The following is a 16,501-nucleotide window of genomic DNA, read 5'->3' on the forward strand; positions in this document are numbered from 1 at the left end:
GATTCCAATAGTTACTATATCCCTGGTTCCAGTTTTGACTGGGGCCTGCAGCACATTAATAGGTTCACTAAAGTCAGAAGATCAGCAAAGATCTTTACTTCAGGATAATTAAAAAGCAGAAAAGCTTAAGATAGAGTAAACTTAGGCTCTAGCTTACCACCACCTCTTCCACGAGCTCTTCCTGCAAATCCTCCTCTAGATCCCCACTGTTGCTGTTGCTGATACTGTTCCTTTGACATGGCTACTTTTATTTCACACTATAAGAAAAATATTATACTGAAGCAAGAAAATACTGTTTTGAATTCAGAATAGCCAACAGGCTCTAAAATATAGTTGAGTTAATTTGATAATTTTCTCAAAATCTGTTTATCAACTCAATCCATTAGTACTTAAAGAAATAATTACTTCTGATGATATCAACAAAAGTATTTGCTTGAAATATGCTATTACATCCTACTTCGCAAGAAATATATTTTGGTAAAACCTAGATAAAAATTCTCTTAAGAATAAATGTTTTGCCCTGGCTGGTGTGGCTCAGTGGGTTGGGTGTCATCCTGCACACTGAAAGGTTGCTAGTTCAATTCCGGGTCAGGGCACATGCCCAAGTTGCAGGCTCGATACCTGGTTAGGGACATGCAGGAGGCAGCTGATAGATGTTTCTCTTTCACATCGATGTCTCTCTCTCTCTTTCCCTCCTCTCTCCCTAAAAAAAAAAAATCAATAAAAATATTTAAAAACACAAAACAAAAAACTGTTTCCCTTCTCCCCAATAAAAGCAAAACAAAGCACACCAAACAAAGCTTTTATAGAAAGCTACAGGACTATACTCTTTAGAGAAGCTAGTTTTACAAGTCTACAATTAAATGGAAGCTGACTTACTTTACTAAGACCAACATTGTGGTATTTCTTTTCCATTATCTTCTTCACTGGTTCCTCTTCCTTAAAGGTAATAAAGCAGAATCCACGCCTCTTATTAGATTTGTCCATGGGGAGCTCTATTGATTCCACCTGATATTTTTTAAAAAAAAATTTAATTCCTTAGTTGGCACTTTACAGACAACAAGGGCACAAGTTTAGTGGGGAAAAATGCACAAAGAAAACATACATTTGGCTCTCAAGCTCAAATCTGCTGTGTCCCTCTCCATTAATTCTATTATTTTAAAATAATTCTTCAAATTAGAATATCCATTCCACCTAAAATGTCTTCAAACCAATTAATTTACAAGCTACACAGAGTGCTAATATTTGCTGCCTGATTCAAAGGTCACAAACTCAAATGCCTATCAACAACAAGCAGAAGGGAACAGTAAATTTTACAGAAAATGGAATAAAAGAGACTGCATTTGGGAGAAAATGGGGAGTGATGAGGACCACTGAAAACTAGACAACATATGACTGCCCAAAGGTGGAAGATGCTACTCATCTTAGATGGCTGTTGCCATGCAAGAAAGCAGTTCCAAAGTTGCTTGCTCTTACAAATATTTAAGAAAGCTAGATATTCAGATTTTTGTAGGAAATGTCTCCATTCCTAAATACTAAAAACAAAACATGCATTCAGTTGGAATCAAGCAAAACATATCAGCAAACTATATCCGCTGGCTATATTTGTTGCCCAAAGCCATGTATTCCTCAGCTTTAAATCATTAACCCATAAAAGAAACTCCTATCTCACTATTTCACTAAGTGCATAATTAGACTCATAAAATTTGCACAAATAACATGTCTTTAGATTAGAAAGCACTGCCCTGCCCAGTGTGGCTCAGTTGCTTGTCAGTCGTCCTGTGCACCAGAAAGGTTACCAGTTCAATTCCCGGGCAGAGCACATGCCCGGGTTGCCAGCTCAATCCCCAGTAAGGGGTGTACAGGAGGCAGCCGATCCATGTTTCTCATCAATGTTTCTCTCCCTCTCCCTTCCCCCCTCTCTAAAAAAGAGGTCAATAAAAACCTATTTTAAAAATAGTAAGGCGTCGCTCGGCTGGTGTGGCTCAGTAGTTGAGTGTTGACCCCATGCACCAAGAGATTGCAAGTTCGATTCCCAGCCAGGACACATGCCCAGGTTGTGGGCCAGATCCCTAGTGGTGGGCATGCAGGAGGCGGCCAGTCGATGTTCTCTCTCATCGATGTTTCTAACTCTCTCTCCCTCACCCTTCCTCTCTCTCTAAAATCAAAAAAAATTTTTTAAAAGGAATACATAATAAGGCGGCACCAAACTATTCTTAATTCATTCCTTTCCTATTCTTAGCTGAACCATTTCCTTCTGTATTTCAGGTAATTCCATCTAAATTTCTTCCTCATGTTGTTTTTACTTTTATTTATTCTATTAATCTGGTAAACTCAATGAGATAAGAATGTCTATTTCATCTTTGTGTGCCCTGTGCACAGCAGTGCTATGCATACAGTAGTTCCTCAATAAATGGGAAAAAAGCAATCCATCTAACCTTCAAAGATCTGCTAATAAACTATTAACAATATCCTTATAGAGAAAATAACCACATAACTGTTTAAAATCCAAAACTTTGAAAAACCCTTAATGTGACAATTACATTCACACTAATTTGGGAAAAAAATGGTTCAAAACATTATCACATACCTCACCAAAACCACCAAAGTACTCCCTTATTTTCTCTTCAGGTGTATCTGGAGAAAGGCCACCAACGAAAATTTTTTTAACAGGCTCTTTTGTTTTCATGGCTTTGGCCCTTTTAGGATCAATCACCTTCCCATTCAATTTATGTTCTTTCTGATCCATGACCTAAGGAAATTGAATTTTATTTTAAACATGCTTAAGTTCAGAAACTATTAACTTACCTAAAAATAATTACAGTTAAATTAATATAGCTAAAGCCAGGTATATGTTGACTGGCTCATGATTAAATTATTAAATTATAGTGATATGACACCAGCTAACAAACACCTGTATTTAAACATAAAGGTCAGGAAGAATTGGAAGGGGAGAAACAAATCAGAACTAAAAAACATCACCTTTGACTATCCACAATATAGACATGATTGCCACTTCTTAGCCCAAGACCAAATGACTCAGTAAAAAGTGTCTTGCCTAGCTCTAGCCAGTTTGGCTCAGCAGTCAGAGCGTGGGCCTGTGAACCAGAGAATCCCAGGTTCGATTCCAATTGAGGTCATGTGAGAGACAACCAATCGATGTGTTTCTCTCATCGAAACTGGTGTTTCTTTCCCTTTCTCTCTCTCCCTTCCTCCCCTCTCCCCCCATCTGAAAACCAATGGAAAAAAACATCCTCAGGTGAAGATTTAAAAAAAGTTTCTTACCTAGCAATTTCAAAAACCTGTACTTCTATGAACTTGTCACAGCCTGAACTTTTAATTAGGCATCTTTAAGTCTCAATACTTTTAAAGTTAATTTTATTTTAGTAGAGCCTGGCACACAGAATATATGTATTCAATAAACCTTTTTATATACTTGGGCAGTTTTAAATTTTTTATTAAAAGCATAGTTGGCATAGCCCAGTCAGTGTGGCTCAATGGATTGAGTGTCGTCCCATGGACTGAGAGGTCCCAGTTTGATTCCTAGTCAGGGCATATGCCCAGGTTTTGGGCTCGATCCCCAGTAGGAAGTGTGCAGGAGGCAGCCGATCTATGTATCTCTTTCACATTGATGTTTTTATCTCTCTCTCCTTTCCTCTCTAAAGAAAAAAATTTTTAAAGCTTATTTAAAAAATAAAATAAAATAAAAAAGTATAGTTGGCATAGTAAACAATTATTGAATTCGACTCTTCATCAAATGTATTGGCAAGAACTGTTATTTCTTCCTTCATATCATTGCAAAAGGGGCAATTAAAAATAATGGACAAATTAATTTTATCAAACTATACACATATTTTATATTATTAACTGATCAGAACACATAACACACTACCTTATCTACACTCTCCGACTCTTTAAACAGGACAAAGCCAAAACCCCTTGATCGCCCTGTGATAGGATCTAACTTCAGAGTGCAGTCTACAACTTCACCAAATTTGGAGAAGTAGTCCTTCAGATCTTTCTTTGTAGTGTCCCAGCTAAGGCCTCCTATAAACATTTTCCTGTAAAGACAAAAAGCAATATTAAAATGCTAAAAAAAAAAAAAAAGAAAAGAAAAGAAAATCAAACTTTGCCTTAAGTATTCACATCAATAATACCTTTTTCAAACTGCACCAATTTACTGGGCAGTACATGAAAAAATTGCTCTTCCTACATAACCACATATCAAAGAACACTCTATTCCAGTTTTAGAAAGTTTTGCTTTATCACTGCTGCGCCTGTATAATTACAATATAGTGAGCAAGCAGCAGATTAAATCTTTTGACTTAGCAAAGATAAATTATTTCCCCAAAGTAAAAAAAGTGTACATTATGTCTTTCTTAACTTACAAGTTAAATATTGTTAACAGCAAAATACAGAATTTTAGCTTCAAATTTCCCTTCCAAATCTTCATATTTGTAAAAAGGCTATTTAGTCCCCACTGATCAGTGACAGCATGTCTATGCTGAAGTTCCTTTCTATTTACCAAAACTCTTAGCACATACAATGGAAAATTCTCAGTCTCACAAGTAAGTCGTAAACAAAAAATTTTGATATGCTAAGAGCCCTTAATAAAGACGAAAGTCATCGTGAAATATTCAGTGAACAAAAAGAATTATCCATTGAAGTACAATCCCTTTATTAACCTAAATGATTTATTTACAGTAGAACCTCAGTTAAGTAGCAATAAAATATTTAAACCTTTAAGATGTTAAAAGTGACCAGTGGTAAATGGAAACCACTATGACACTTTATAGAGACCAAAAATATATACTATAAAAAATTTTTAAGGTGAAATCTTTTTTTAAACAGCAAAAAGCCATAAAGTTCACATCTGGCAACTCTGTGATCCTTTTTAGATCTGTGTCCTATGTCCCCCTCCAAAAAGGAGCTAACATATAACCTACCCTCTACCCTTTAAAAGAGACAGGACTGGAGATTTTAAGGGTAAACTGTCAGAATTTGTTATGTGAGGGCTGAAAGTTTCATCATGGGAATAAAATCATCCTTGCTCAACAATTTCTCATCTTTATAAATGGGGTGGGCTGGGGTAGGAATGGGGATGTAGCACTAACTTCCAGCTCTGGAAATAAATTAAAGCAGAAAACATGAACATCTTGTGGGCTTTTAAAATATCGCCACTAAAGCCAGTTCTTGCAACAAGAAGCCAATTTTATCCCTAGATTAAGATCTTGCTTCTGCTTCTACCTAAAGATGCCAGATTAACTGAGGTGTTACTGATCTTACTATTTTACCCATAGACTTGTTTTTACTTCTAATGAGAAAGTTAACTTTTAATGCAAAAGAAGTCTTACTTTAGGTATACACTGTGCTTCCCACTTCAGTTTAGGTTTTCAACTTATACATGTATTCTCGAGTTGGGCCATTTATACACTTAACTTTCAGGATTTTCTGTGATAAAATTTCCATGCTTGAAGTAACCTTTATTAACCTTTTTTTGTATTTTATAATCAGCATTACAAAAACACCCATGTTGTATAGGTATTAACATTTATTACTAATTCCATGGGGGAAAGTTGAGGTATTTTCAATTACATTTTCTTTCATTCAAGTAATACACCTTGTAACAGCCATTCCTGGTCACTTAAGTTGCCTTAAACACCTTATTTTTTAACCTAAAGACCCAGAGTACTTCCTTCATAGATGATAGCTCATTACCAACATTTACCCTTTCAAGGTTAGGACATAACTATCTTTTTAAAGATGAGAAAGAAAACTGACTAGTAAAGCAATGAATGACCTCTTGCTCAGTTATCCATGGCAAGTTCCAGAACAGAAACAACTTTAAGTTGAAATTTAATTATTAAATGACCAATTCTGTAATTACAGAAATTTTTCATCAATAATTTAGATTTGAAATATTTTCAGTCTTAAGAGAATATCTGAGAAACAGACCAGACACAGAATTTTCTTGCCTTTCAACTTTAGCTTTTTAGAATAAGCCTCTTGTATTTGAGACAAAATTAGTTTTAATTTTATTTAACCAAGGCAATGTTTATATTGGATTAAGTGTATTTAAATTAAGAAACACAAAACAATTGCAAAAAAATAAATTATACCACAGGAATGAGGCATGTTCCATTATTACTCACAAGCCTCAAATGTTTTTTTACAGTATAGGAAGTCATTTCTCTTAAATATTAGATAAGCATATCAATTCATTAACTAGCCCTATAAAAGTGCTCTTCAAAAAGATTTTCAATCTTGAATAGTATTTAGTAGAGAAGTTAAATGGGTCTACCTTAAAACTGAAAAGGTCACTAAAGATGCTATCCTTCCTGCCCTGGCCGGTTTTTGGCTCAGCAGTTAAAGCTAAAGCTAGAGCGTAGGCCCGAGGACCAAAGAGTCTCAGGCTCGATTCCCAGTCAAGGGCACCTGTAACCTGGATTGCAGGTTGATCCCCGGCCATGGCTGAGATTGTGCAGGAGGCAAGCAATCAATGTCGATATCTGGATGTATCAGTCTATCGCTCGCTCTCCCCTCTTCCCTCCCTCGCTCTTAAAAATAAATAAATAAATTTTTTTTAAAAAATCAATGAAAAAATATTCTAGGGTGAGGATTTAAAAAAAGATGCTATCCCTTCTAATCAATCAAATCCCATTTATTCAGAATATATTCTGGCCAACTGTAACTTACACATATTCCATAAGATTGATGACTATTTCTCAAAAAAATTTAGAGCAAAATATGTAGTAAATCTTAAGCTATCCAGCACCTTTAAAGACTGAAAGCCAAATATTCCATCTTCTTGAAGGCACTGACAGCCCTCCCCCATCTCCAATTGTTTTTTAACCTTCAATTATTTGGAATAAATGTTTTCTTCTGCAACATCTCACCCTTCTGCCTTTTTAATTAAATAGAGTAACCATGCTTTGACACTGTATAGGTCAGTCATCTCTAATATATTATACTACTATAGCATGCCCATAGGGTCTTCTGAAATTAGAGAGCTATTTATTAATACACTTAGTGCATCTCATGTGTTAGCAATTTTAACAAATTCTTTTTTCATTTTTGCTAGGTTAATTACCAGTTGCTGTTCTAAAATGCCTACCCCTCCCATTTTTTAGGACAGGTAGGTGATAAAAAGCTTCCCAAATTGTATGTAAAGTACACAGTCGGAGCAAGAGCTTTAGTGGTTTTTTTGAGGCAAATGTATTACCAGTTGGTAAGCCAAAAAGCACTTTTCTTCTGCTCTAATCAAGGTTGCTGCACAACTGACAGGTAAATATATACAATGAACACAAACTGTAGCAAATCCATTCCATCTGCACTAAATGGAACATATTAAATACATTCCATCTTTATTGAGTAAGCACACCAAAATATCACAGTATGGTATAGTGAGTGTAAGGTATGTTATCTTAATTCTGGATAAATGGGAACTTATTTTTGCCTCTCTTAGAATATCAGCACTCTGACATGCTCTCCCTCAAATTATGAGATGGTATAAAATGATACCAATTTAAATTTTTCATGATTTATATTATTGTATCTTGCTTAAAGCACAATACCTATTGTCCATCCAGATTACCTCTGCTGCCTTGAATACAAAGACTGACTTCCAAGATGCTGTCACTCCTGCAGAGATGTGCAAACACTTTACAATGAAGTACAGATAGAATGTCAGAAAAATCCTAAGCAGCCAAGTTAAAACTACATCACAAGATTTGTTCAAGTAACAACAAAAATGGGCCCCTAATGCTGCAATACAGTTTAAAATTTGATCCTTAGTTGTAAGTAAATCAATAACCCCAATTAAAATGTAGAACTTCATCTACAGTAATTAACCAAGTTTACTTTTTTAATTCTACCGACAAGCTATTTAGCACCCCAAAGGCAATACAGTGTTCAATTTAAAACACCTACTCAACAATTGAAATCTCCTTGCTTTTACACCATATTATAGTATTAAATGACAGGCATAAAGTTATACAATTGAGTGCAAATGACTTATCTAAATGCTACGCAGTGTCATTTAGGAATTTAGGCTGTTCTGTAGGACATACTTTAGAGAAAACAAATTTAGAGGCACTAAAACAAACTGCCTGGGTTTAAATGCTACCTCCACCATTTACTATGACCTCAAAGGGGGGTAAAAAATTCCATGATTGTTTCCACAGCTATAAAAGAAAAAAGACTAAGAGCCTACCTTAAATTAACACACTAAAAGAGCACAGAACATACTTTGCTGCTCACTAAAAATAAATTATTTAGAAGTGGTAGAGCACAATCTAAATATAATTTAATAAAGCAACTTTTTCATTTACTCAATGGCATAATTTAAATCTGCATGAGCTATATGAAGTTTCCAACATTAAGGGGGAAAGGTCAGGATGAATTTTATATAATGGATCCTAAGATTTTATTTTCAGACTTAACCCAGAAAGTTTTAAATATAACATGTAAAAAATATATAGCCTAAAAATTAGGTTGTCTAAGACTCTCAAGTTTAGTTCCAAAATCATCTGATGACTCAACTATACACTAAACAAACACCAGTAAATGTTAGTAAGAACTAATTTCAAAAGGCAACACATATGGAACAGAGCTGGCTGGTGGGAAATATTCGGATTTATTACTTGTTTTTTTCATATCCAAGAAACTTATCCTCTGTACTTTTGAGGTCATTAGGTTTAATTCCAAAGCCAACAGTATTTTACTTCAAGATACTTCCCCTAACAAGGCTTTACTGTGAAATACCTCATTCAAGGTAAAATAAAAAGCATCATTAGGACTTATAATTTTGGAATAGGGAACCCCCAAACAAAATTCTGTAACTTTCAAACACTTCCCAACAAATCATGATCTTCGTATGTGGTTTCATAACAAGTTCTGACAGTTTAAAAAATACAACAAAATGTAAATGTAATTTAATTTACATTTCAAGTACATGACTAGCCAATCACTGTCACCTTTCAGAGTAATGCTCCTCAAGCACACCACTAACCTTTAAATAAATTGCATGTATTTTATCACTGCACTTATCCCTTTAAAATCCTAAACTGACATTAAGTATAACGAAATCTCACCAACACATAAATGGTGTTTTCCTTAGATTTATTTTAAAACCACCAGTTACCTATAATGGAATGGATGGGTTTATTTTTTGCAACTAGAAAGTATCATGTTAGTTTAATCATTTTAGATTCTGTGTAAAAAATACCTTTGGAAATAGCTTGACAAACTTTTAACAAGTCATTTAAAAAGATTAATTCCTCCAGCCTAGTGTATTAAATCTCAATACTTTATATTTTAGAATGAACCCAAATGACTAAAAAATAGAAGTTGAAAACATAATAGCTAACAAATTAAATATGACAGGTTTTGAATAACCTTTAAATGTTTAACCTCAAATCTCCCCCTTTTCTTTATTTCATTCCAAGGCAGGAATGAGATCTTATATTTTTACTTCAAATAAACTCTGAGCTTTATAAAGTGAACTCCCATCTACCTAGAGGTAGGGTTTCCTTAACCTAAAGGTTAAGATTCTGGTTAACTGAGATTACTGCATATTCACAATTCTATAAGAATATCTATTGGAAATCAATTTAGGAATCAGTACTCAGAAAATGAATTTTGCCTTTACTGATGAAATTTAAGAATCTTGTAATGCTTTAACTTTTTAATAATATATGGGAAAATCTATAGATGATTCATTCCATGACAATGCCTGTTGGTTACTTTTTTGGTATTATTTGCTGATAGTTTTTCATCTTTCTCACAAAATAAAGGGAGGGATTTTCCTAGTTGTTTGGACTTTCTGATAGTTTCAAGTCTAGGTAAGCAGGAATTTACAAAATATGACCCAATACTTAACACTATTGCCTTACTGTCCAAACACTGCCAGTAATAAGAGGCTCACCACCCCACCCCCAAATAGTCTTAAATGTTTAGCTCCAATGTACAATACAATACTCCAGAAACTAAAACATGCTTACCTTTACTCCACAGGAGTAAACCACTGGCAGTATCAACTATTAAGACACAGGACAAATACACACAAGCTATGAAAGCAAGCTACGTAGTCAATCTTCCTGTGGTGAGCGTTGTTTCCAACACATAGATCAGCAAACCAAGTAACAAACATGTTATATTACCTGAGACCATACTGTTGGAAGTGAAGTAACAGAAACAGATCCCACGCTTCCAGCATCCAGTTCAGTGCCCTATCTACTAAAACGTTGAAGCAGAACTAAAGTGAAATAAAACTTGGAACTAACAAAAGTTATGTTTCACTCCATTTGTGAACCTGCACACATTTGAGGTGCACAACTTTAAGAAGAATAGGAAAAAAGTTATTCTATTCTTTTTTCAATGCTTTCAAGCATGGCATGTATCACTTGAAGGCTAAAATAAACCATCCTACATGTTGGTCATAAATCACAAGGTAGACTCAAAACTTTCTTATATTAGGGCAGTCTTACAGATGACAGAATAACTCAGACAATATTAAAACTACACAGTAAATACACACTTAAGTTTATAAAAGATGACACATGAAATTGGGGGGGGGAGGGGAACAGGCTTACTGCAAGTGTATTTGTCTCAAAAATGAGCACTGAAAAACCTCAATAATATTCTCCAATTCCAAACCCAAAGGTCAGGTGATTTTTATAGTATCTTTCATAATAGATAAAAATTTGAAATAGAGAGAATTTAATATTCCCTCCCTTAGCCCTGGTCGGTTTGGCTCAGCGGTTAGAGCATTGGCCTGTGGGTTCGGTTCCTGCTGAGGGTACGTACCTCGGTTGCAGTTTGTCCCCAGCCCTGGTTGGGTTGTGTGGGTGGCAACCACTCGATGTGTCCCTTGAAAAATGTCCTTGGGTGAGGATTTTTAAAAAATAAATAATAATATTCCTCCCTTATATGTTCATCATCTCAAGATTTGAGGGCATCAATTTCTGCAATTTTAACATTGGAAACCTGCCAAATGTTCCAAAGAATGCTAAAATTCAGACCTATCTACTCAGGATCTCAGCTTTACAGTAAACCTAACTTTACTGAATCAAAGGCCACTAAAGCTGGCATGAGACTGCTCTAAAACTGTTTTACAAAGCAGTGTTCAGAATGTCCCAAAAGCACCAGAATATGTACTATAATCTCAAATATTTAAAACAAAAACTCATATAGTCCCATTTCTTAAAAATTAACAGGAGACAACCTATAGCAGAATTCACAAAATTCTCAAACAGGCTTATCACATTTGAACTTATATATACTAATGATTAAAAGAGCAGTTTGAACATCCTGTTACTAGAATAGTATTGCTATACTTTTATAACTGAATGTGACTATTTTGCCCCCTGACCAATCCAATGCAGATCAATGTACCTATCTCGTAAAACTGTCTAAAAGTTAACACAGTATTAGTTTTCCACTGGTCATGAGACTTTAAAAGTTGCCTCCAGCCCTGGCCAGTTTGGCTCAGCAGTTAGAGCATCGGTCCTCACACTGAAGGGTCTCAGGTTTGATTCCCAGTCAAGGGCACATACCTGCGTTGCAGGTGTTGCAGGTTCGATCCCTGAATGGGGTCCTACAGAAGGCAACCAATCAATGAGTCTTGTCTCTCTCACACTGAAGTGTCTCTGTCTCTCTCTCTCTCTCTGTCTCTCTCTCTCTCTCACTCCCCCCTCCTCCCGCCTTCCCTTCCATGGAAAAATATCCTTGGGTGAGGATTAACCAAAATAAATATTGCCTCCAGGGAGCTTGCTACATGACATGTATATTTTGCCAGACACTGATTTCCAAGTATCTACCCTAACAGAACTGCAGCCCTGTATAGAGAACAAGAGGTCTATACCAAAAGAGGAAATTTCTGTGCGAATGCTTCTTAGTAAAAACTACAGATGTTAAAGTTGGAAAGAAAGCATTTTATTATGGAAACAATTATTCTAAAAGTCCATACTGAACTGCGGAAACATCCACTAAAGGTATGCAACAGGCATGCCCTCTTCAACATAGCTGTTCAGTCTTATATTCAAATTTTTAAAAACTTTTTAAAGTCTACAACAAATTGATTTCTTAAAATATTTTAGGATGAAACTGTAATCACTTTATTCTCGTTAGAATTGTAAAAAGAAGTACACAAAGAAATGTGTTTAAGAACCTAGATGATTTTATATCTAGTAAGCAATCTTATCCTCACTATTGACACTATTATGAAACTGCTGCCCAATGTTCCTCAAACAGGGAGACAGGGAAAAGAACAGATAGGGTGGCAAGTGCGAAGACACACACAAAAAATGTTAAGTCTTGAGATATTTTTCTGTTCAAAAGGTAAAAAAGAATATCAACAGGGTGAGGCTGGGTGATTGGGCAGTGATTTTAAAAGGTCAAATATTAGACTTTGAAAATGAAAGCATTATATGTTAAATGTAAACTTGCTTAACTTAAAATGAACCTCAGTAAAATCCTATTTTCAATGGATAATAAATGGTCAGAATCTGAAATGTTCATTAAACTATAAACATTTAATTGCCCATTTTTCCTGAGAGATCACTCAAAAAACTTATGAAGTTACAGTATTAGGTAGCAGGGCAAATATAATTCTTATACAAGAGTACAACAGCAACCTTCAAACCTAAGTTTATGGTCCTTTCAAATTACTGAAAATAATTGCTTACATTAAGATTTGAAATGTATAATGGGGTAGAAAAAAGAAGGACAGTTATGGTTTGCTTAATCTTAGTTTATCACTATTAGCAGTGAAAAGATCAGTATAAGAGGGTATAATTTTTATTCTGTATGCCAAACTCTGACCCCAGTTTCTTCTTTTGCTTTTCCCTTTATACTATTGTTTCCAGTCTGCTTTATCTCCAATATAAAACTGGACAGATTTCAGTAGATAAGATTACAGTAATAAGAAAAGCTCAAGCAAAATTTCAATGTTATCCCAACTGGGCTCTTAAAATAGAATGTAATTTGTACACATATAAGTCAACTATCTACAAATTACTGGCCCTCCATACTTCAGTGATGGTGGACAAAAAAAAAAAAACTCCTAGAAAACTTGAATATAATCTTAAAGAAAGACTGATATTTAGGGAAAAGGAATAATAAAAAGAACAGTACTCAATCTACCAGCCTTTCAAAGAGAAGTCATGCAATTGTGAACACAGCAACCAACTATAATTAACATTCTGGTCAAATCACACAAAATAAAAAGTTTGATTAAGAGCCTGTAGTAGAAAGCCTTATCAGCCCACCTCTAAATAGTACATATCCAATTCTTAAAGTTAGATTTATAAATATGGTTGGTGATCAAAGACATACATTTTTGCATAATACATACACAATGCTACCTTAAGAACTGTTTTACTTTTGACATCTCCAGAATATTTCAGTATAACATGCAAGACATTTTAAACACACAAGAGTTTATATCAAGTAACCTTCACATTTAGCACTAAACTTAGAATTCCAAAAACATTGTCTTAAAAACAAAAATCAAATTTGAAATTACATTATCTTTTTTCTTGCCCAGATGTTTAAAAAACATTATTAACTATATTAAGTTTTAATTGGTCAAACCATAATTACATGCATTACCACATACCAAAAACCATATAATGGTATCAGTTTTGCCCAAAGATCACTCATGATGCCTAAAAAGGTTTTATATCCCAGGTACAAGATATCCTACTGTACTGTCTAGAATTTCCTGGGGAGTCAATGGGCAACCAACCAAAACACAGCCTCTGCAAGTTATGACTATTGAAACCTTTATAATACAGAAATAAAATGTAAAAGTTTTACCATTCTTCCCGCTGTGCCGTCGCTGCTTCAGAGTGTCGTGGGGAGGAGTTTGAATGGCTAGGGAATTAACAACCGGTACAGCAACCAATCAAAATTCTAGTTTTGGTTTTTGACATTGTTAGGGTTAAAAACTTTTAATTAATTTACACTTCAGTTCAACAGTAGGTAACTACAAAGGCAGCTGCTTTGTGATTTGAAAAATCAAGGTTAACAGAAAGCCTGCCCCAAACAGCAAGTTATACAATTACTCATTTTGGTGCCTCTGCCCAAGGAACAGAATTCATAAAACAAAAACCAAAATAGTAAAGGCTTAAGTTTCCAAATATTTAACATATTCCTTTCTTAAATTAAGCTACACTTCATTTAAGGTTAATTAAGAAAAACTACTTTCCTATCCCACCTCCACTCTCCCAGTCAACACAATCAGCGTAATAGCCGGACAAGTTTGTCTGGGCTGAGAATAAATCCTATACTCCAAGTGCATCTCTCTCCACCCTCCAAAATCTTGTGCTCTTTCCCAAATGCTTTTACCTTCCAACACCTTTCTCCTTGTTATAATGAAATAAATTCACACACACACTACAAAAAGGATTGGAAGCGTTAACCCAAAATCAGTAGTCAGAAACAGGAGTAAGAAAACCCAATCAAGAACCCCAATTTAGTCCCTCCTGCTAACTCTCGCTCCCAAACGCTGCATTTTACTACATTAAGTGCAGCTTTAAGTAATGTATACAACCAATTCCAATTGGAGGAAGCAAGTTACTACTTAAAAAAAAAACAAAACCTGCAAAATAAAAAAAAAAGTCATGCTATAGCATAATACAGGATTTGCTCGTTTTCTAAAAGGCTGGTGGGCCTCCTTTAACAGTGGGTAAGAGCAGGAAGGAGAAATCAAGAGAGCAAAAAAGGATCCTGGGCACCGGGTGGGAAAAAAAGATTTATTTTTTAAAAAAAGAAAATTACACAGAAAAAGTAAAGTAGGTAAGAGTACCATCTGTAGAGACATTGGGGAACCCAACAGCTGGAGCGAGAAAGGGGTGCGCGGTTAGCCTAAGTCGGTGGCATCAGAGAAGCGCAGCCATCAAGCCTGAGGTAGAACAGCTCCAGTCAAGTGCAGGCCCATCCGACAAGGAACTTAACCAAAGCCCGTGGAACAAAACCAACGTACCAACAGGCGAGTCGGGGCATTTCACCTAGTCCAATTTGTTCCCTAGGCTGAAAAGTAGGAACTGTGCAAGCAAGCCGTTGTACGACAGTGTACAGTGAAAAAGCGAAGAAATCGGGCGAACCTTATTCAAAATACTAAAAAAAATATTTGGCCTGAAGCCGAAAAGTAGGAGTACAGGTGGAAGCCTACACGGTCCCCAAAGCATTGCTTATAAAACAAATGCATCGTTTCAGGATGCTGGAGTGAGACGCACCAAATAAACCTTAGCTGTCCAGGCATAAAGGCTTTGTACCTGTTTGCATTTTTATGCCCGGGACTTTAGAAAACGGGGAACAGAGGAGAGAGAGGGAAAAGAAAAAAGGTACCCTAGACAGGCGGGAAAAAATCCTGGCGGCTAAATCGGTGGGAGGAGACCTATGACAAGGGAGGGAAGAAGGGCGGGCCAGGGAGCAGCATGGAGATGGCTAAAGGTGGAAACGTGTGTGATGGGGGAGGGGGCGATAAGCAGGCTGGGGGAGAAGGCAATGAAAGCCCCGGGGATCCCAACGTAGAGGGGAGGAAGACAGTGCAAGGAGGCTGCATGGGGGCCTGGAAGGCTGGCGGAGAGCGGGAATGAGGCCTAATGGCGGGGAATAGGAAGGGGGAGGGGGAACTAGTTGGGCCTGGCTATCCCGGGCCGCCCCTTACTCACCCTTCATCCTCCTCGTTCTTACTGGCATCGATCTTCGCCCCCTCCGACTCGGCGCTACCCACTTCAGTGCCTCCGGCCGCGGTTCCGCCCCCGGTCCCGGCTCCGCTTCCCGCCGCCGCCGATGCTCCTTGCGCCGCCGCCACCATGGCTCCCTCCTGCTCGCCTGCCGAGCCGCCTACCGCCGCCGTTGCTGCCGCCGCCGCCGCCCCGTCTCCGCCGAACTGCTCCTCCGACATAGTGCTACTGCCTCCGCCGCCGAAGAGACTACACCCGCCGCTGCCGCGAACCGAAACTAGCAGCAAAGTAATCCCCTCCGCTGCCGCGCGCCCGCTGTACCGCGCGAAGCACACAAGACAGAGAAGGCGCGCGTGGCTGCAAAGGCTCCTGCGCCTCTCCCTGCCTGCCCACCTCGCCTCCCACTCTCGCGCAGCGCACTCTCCCGCTCTCTTCCGTTGCACTAAAAAAGAATAAGCAGTAGCGGCGGCCGCTCTTGCCTCCTCGCTTTAATGGCGCCGCCGCGGACCACCTAAAATGGCCGACGGAAGAACGGCGCGTCCCGGTCACGTGACGCGCGAGCGCGCCCTTTGCACCTCCCCCGCCCCCTCTACCGCTATTTTTTTTTCCCCTTCCTCTTCGGTCCGGCCCTCTCGCTCCCTTTTATACCTTTCTCACTCGCGCTGCGTCGCACAGCGTGGGGCCTTTAAAAGGAACCGGAAGTGGCGTTCGATAAGACAGCCGCGCGGGGACCATCGAGAACAAGGAGCGCTGTTTCGAAGGCGCAGCTAGAGGTGCCCCTTCCTCTGTCCCCGCCCTTCCTAGGATTC

The 16,501-nt window shown here is 37.5% G+C and overlaps 1 protein-coding gene across 6 annotated transcripts in view; it reads right to left on the reverse strand.

The window, feature by feature from the left end:
• HNRNPD (heterogeneous nuclear ribonucleoprotein D) overlaps positions 1–16,221 on the reverse strand; it is a 19,103-nt gene extending 2,882 nt beyond the window's left edge. For 2 of the 6 annotated variants that reach the window (XM_036258858.1, XM_036258864.1), the window contains exons 1-7: positions 15,678–16,221; positions 13,819–13,875; positions 3,893–4,061; positions 2,591–2,752; positions 880–1,008; positions 158–257; positions 1–45 (exon numbers count right to left, since the gene is read on the reverse strand). The exon at positions 1–45 is cut by the window's left edge and continues 102 nt beyond it. In XM_036258858.1, coding sequence (XP_036114751.1) covers positions 1–45; positions 158–257; positions 880–1,008; positions 2,591–2,752; positions 3,893–4,061; positions 13,819–13,875; positions 15,678–15,913 — 898 coding nt within the window. In that variant the 5' untranslated portion in view covers positions 15,914–16,221. Of the gene's footprint in view, positions 46–157; positions 258–879; positions 1,009–2,590; positions 2,753–3,892; positions 4,062–7,574; positions 7,642–13,818; positions 13,876–15,677 lie in introns of all 6 variants that reach the window. The other 4 variants (XM_036258881.1, XM_036258871.1, XM_036258889.1 and 1 more) reach the window with 4 other exon arrangements.
• Between the last annotated feature and the right edge of the window lie 280 nt (positions 16,222–16,501).

This window comes from Molossus molossus, unplaced genomic scaffold (genome assembly GCF_014108415.1).
Source record: "Molossus molossus isolate mMolMol1 unplaced genomic scaffold, mMolMol1.p scaffold_m16_p_1, whole genome shotgun sequence".
Lineage (NCBI taxonomy): Eukaryota > Metazoa > Chordata > Mammalia > Chiroptera > Molossidae > Molossus > Molossus molossus.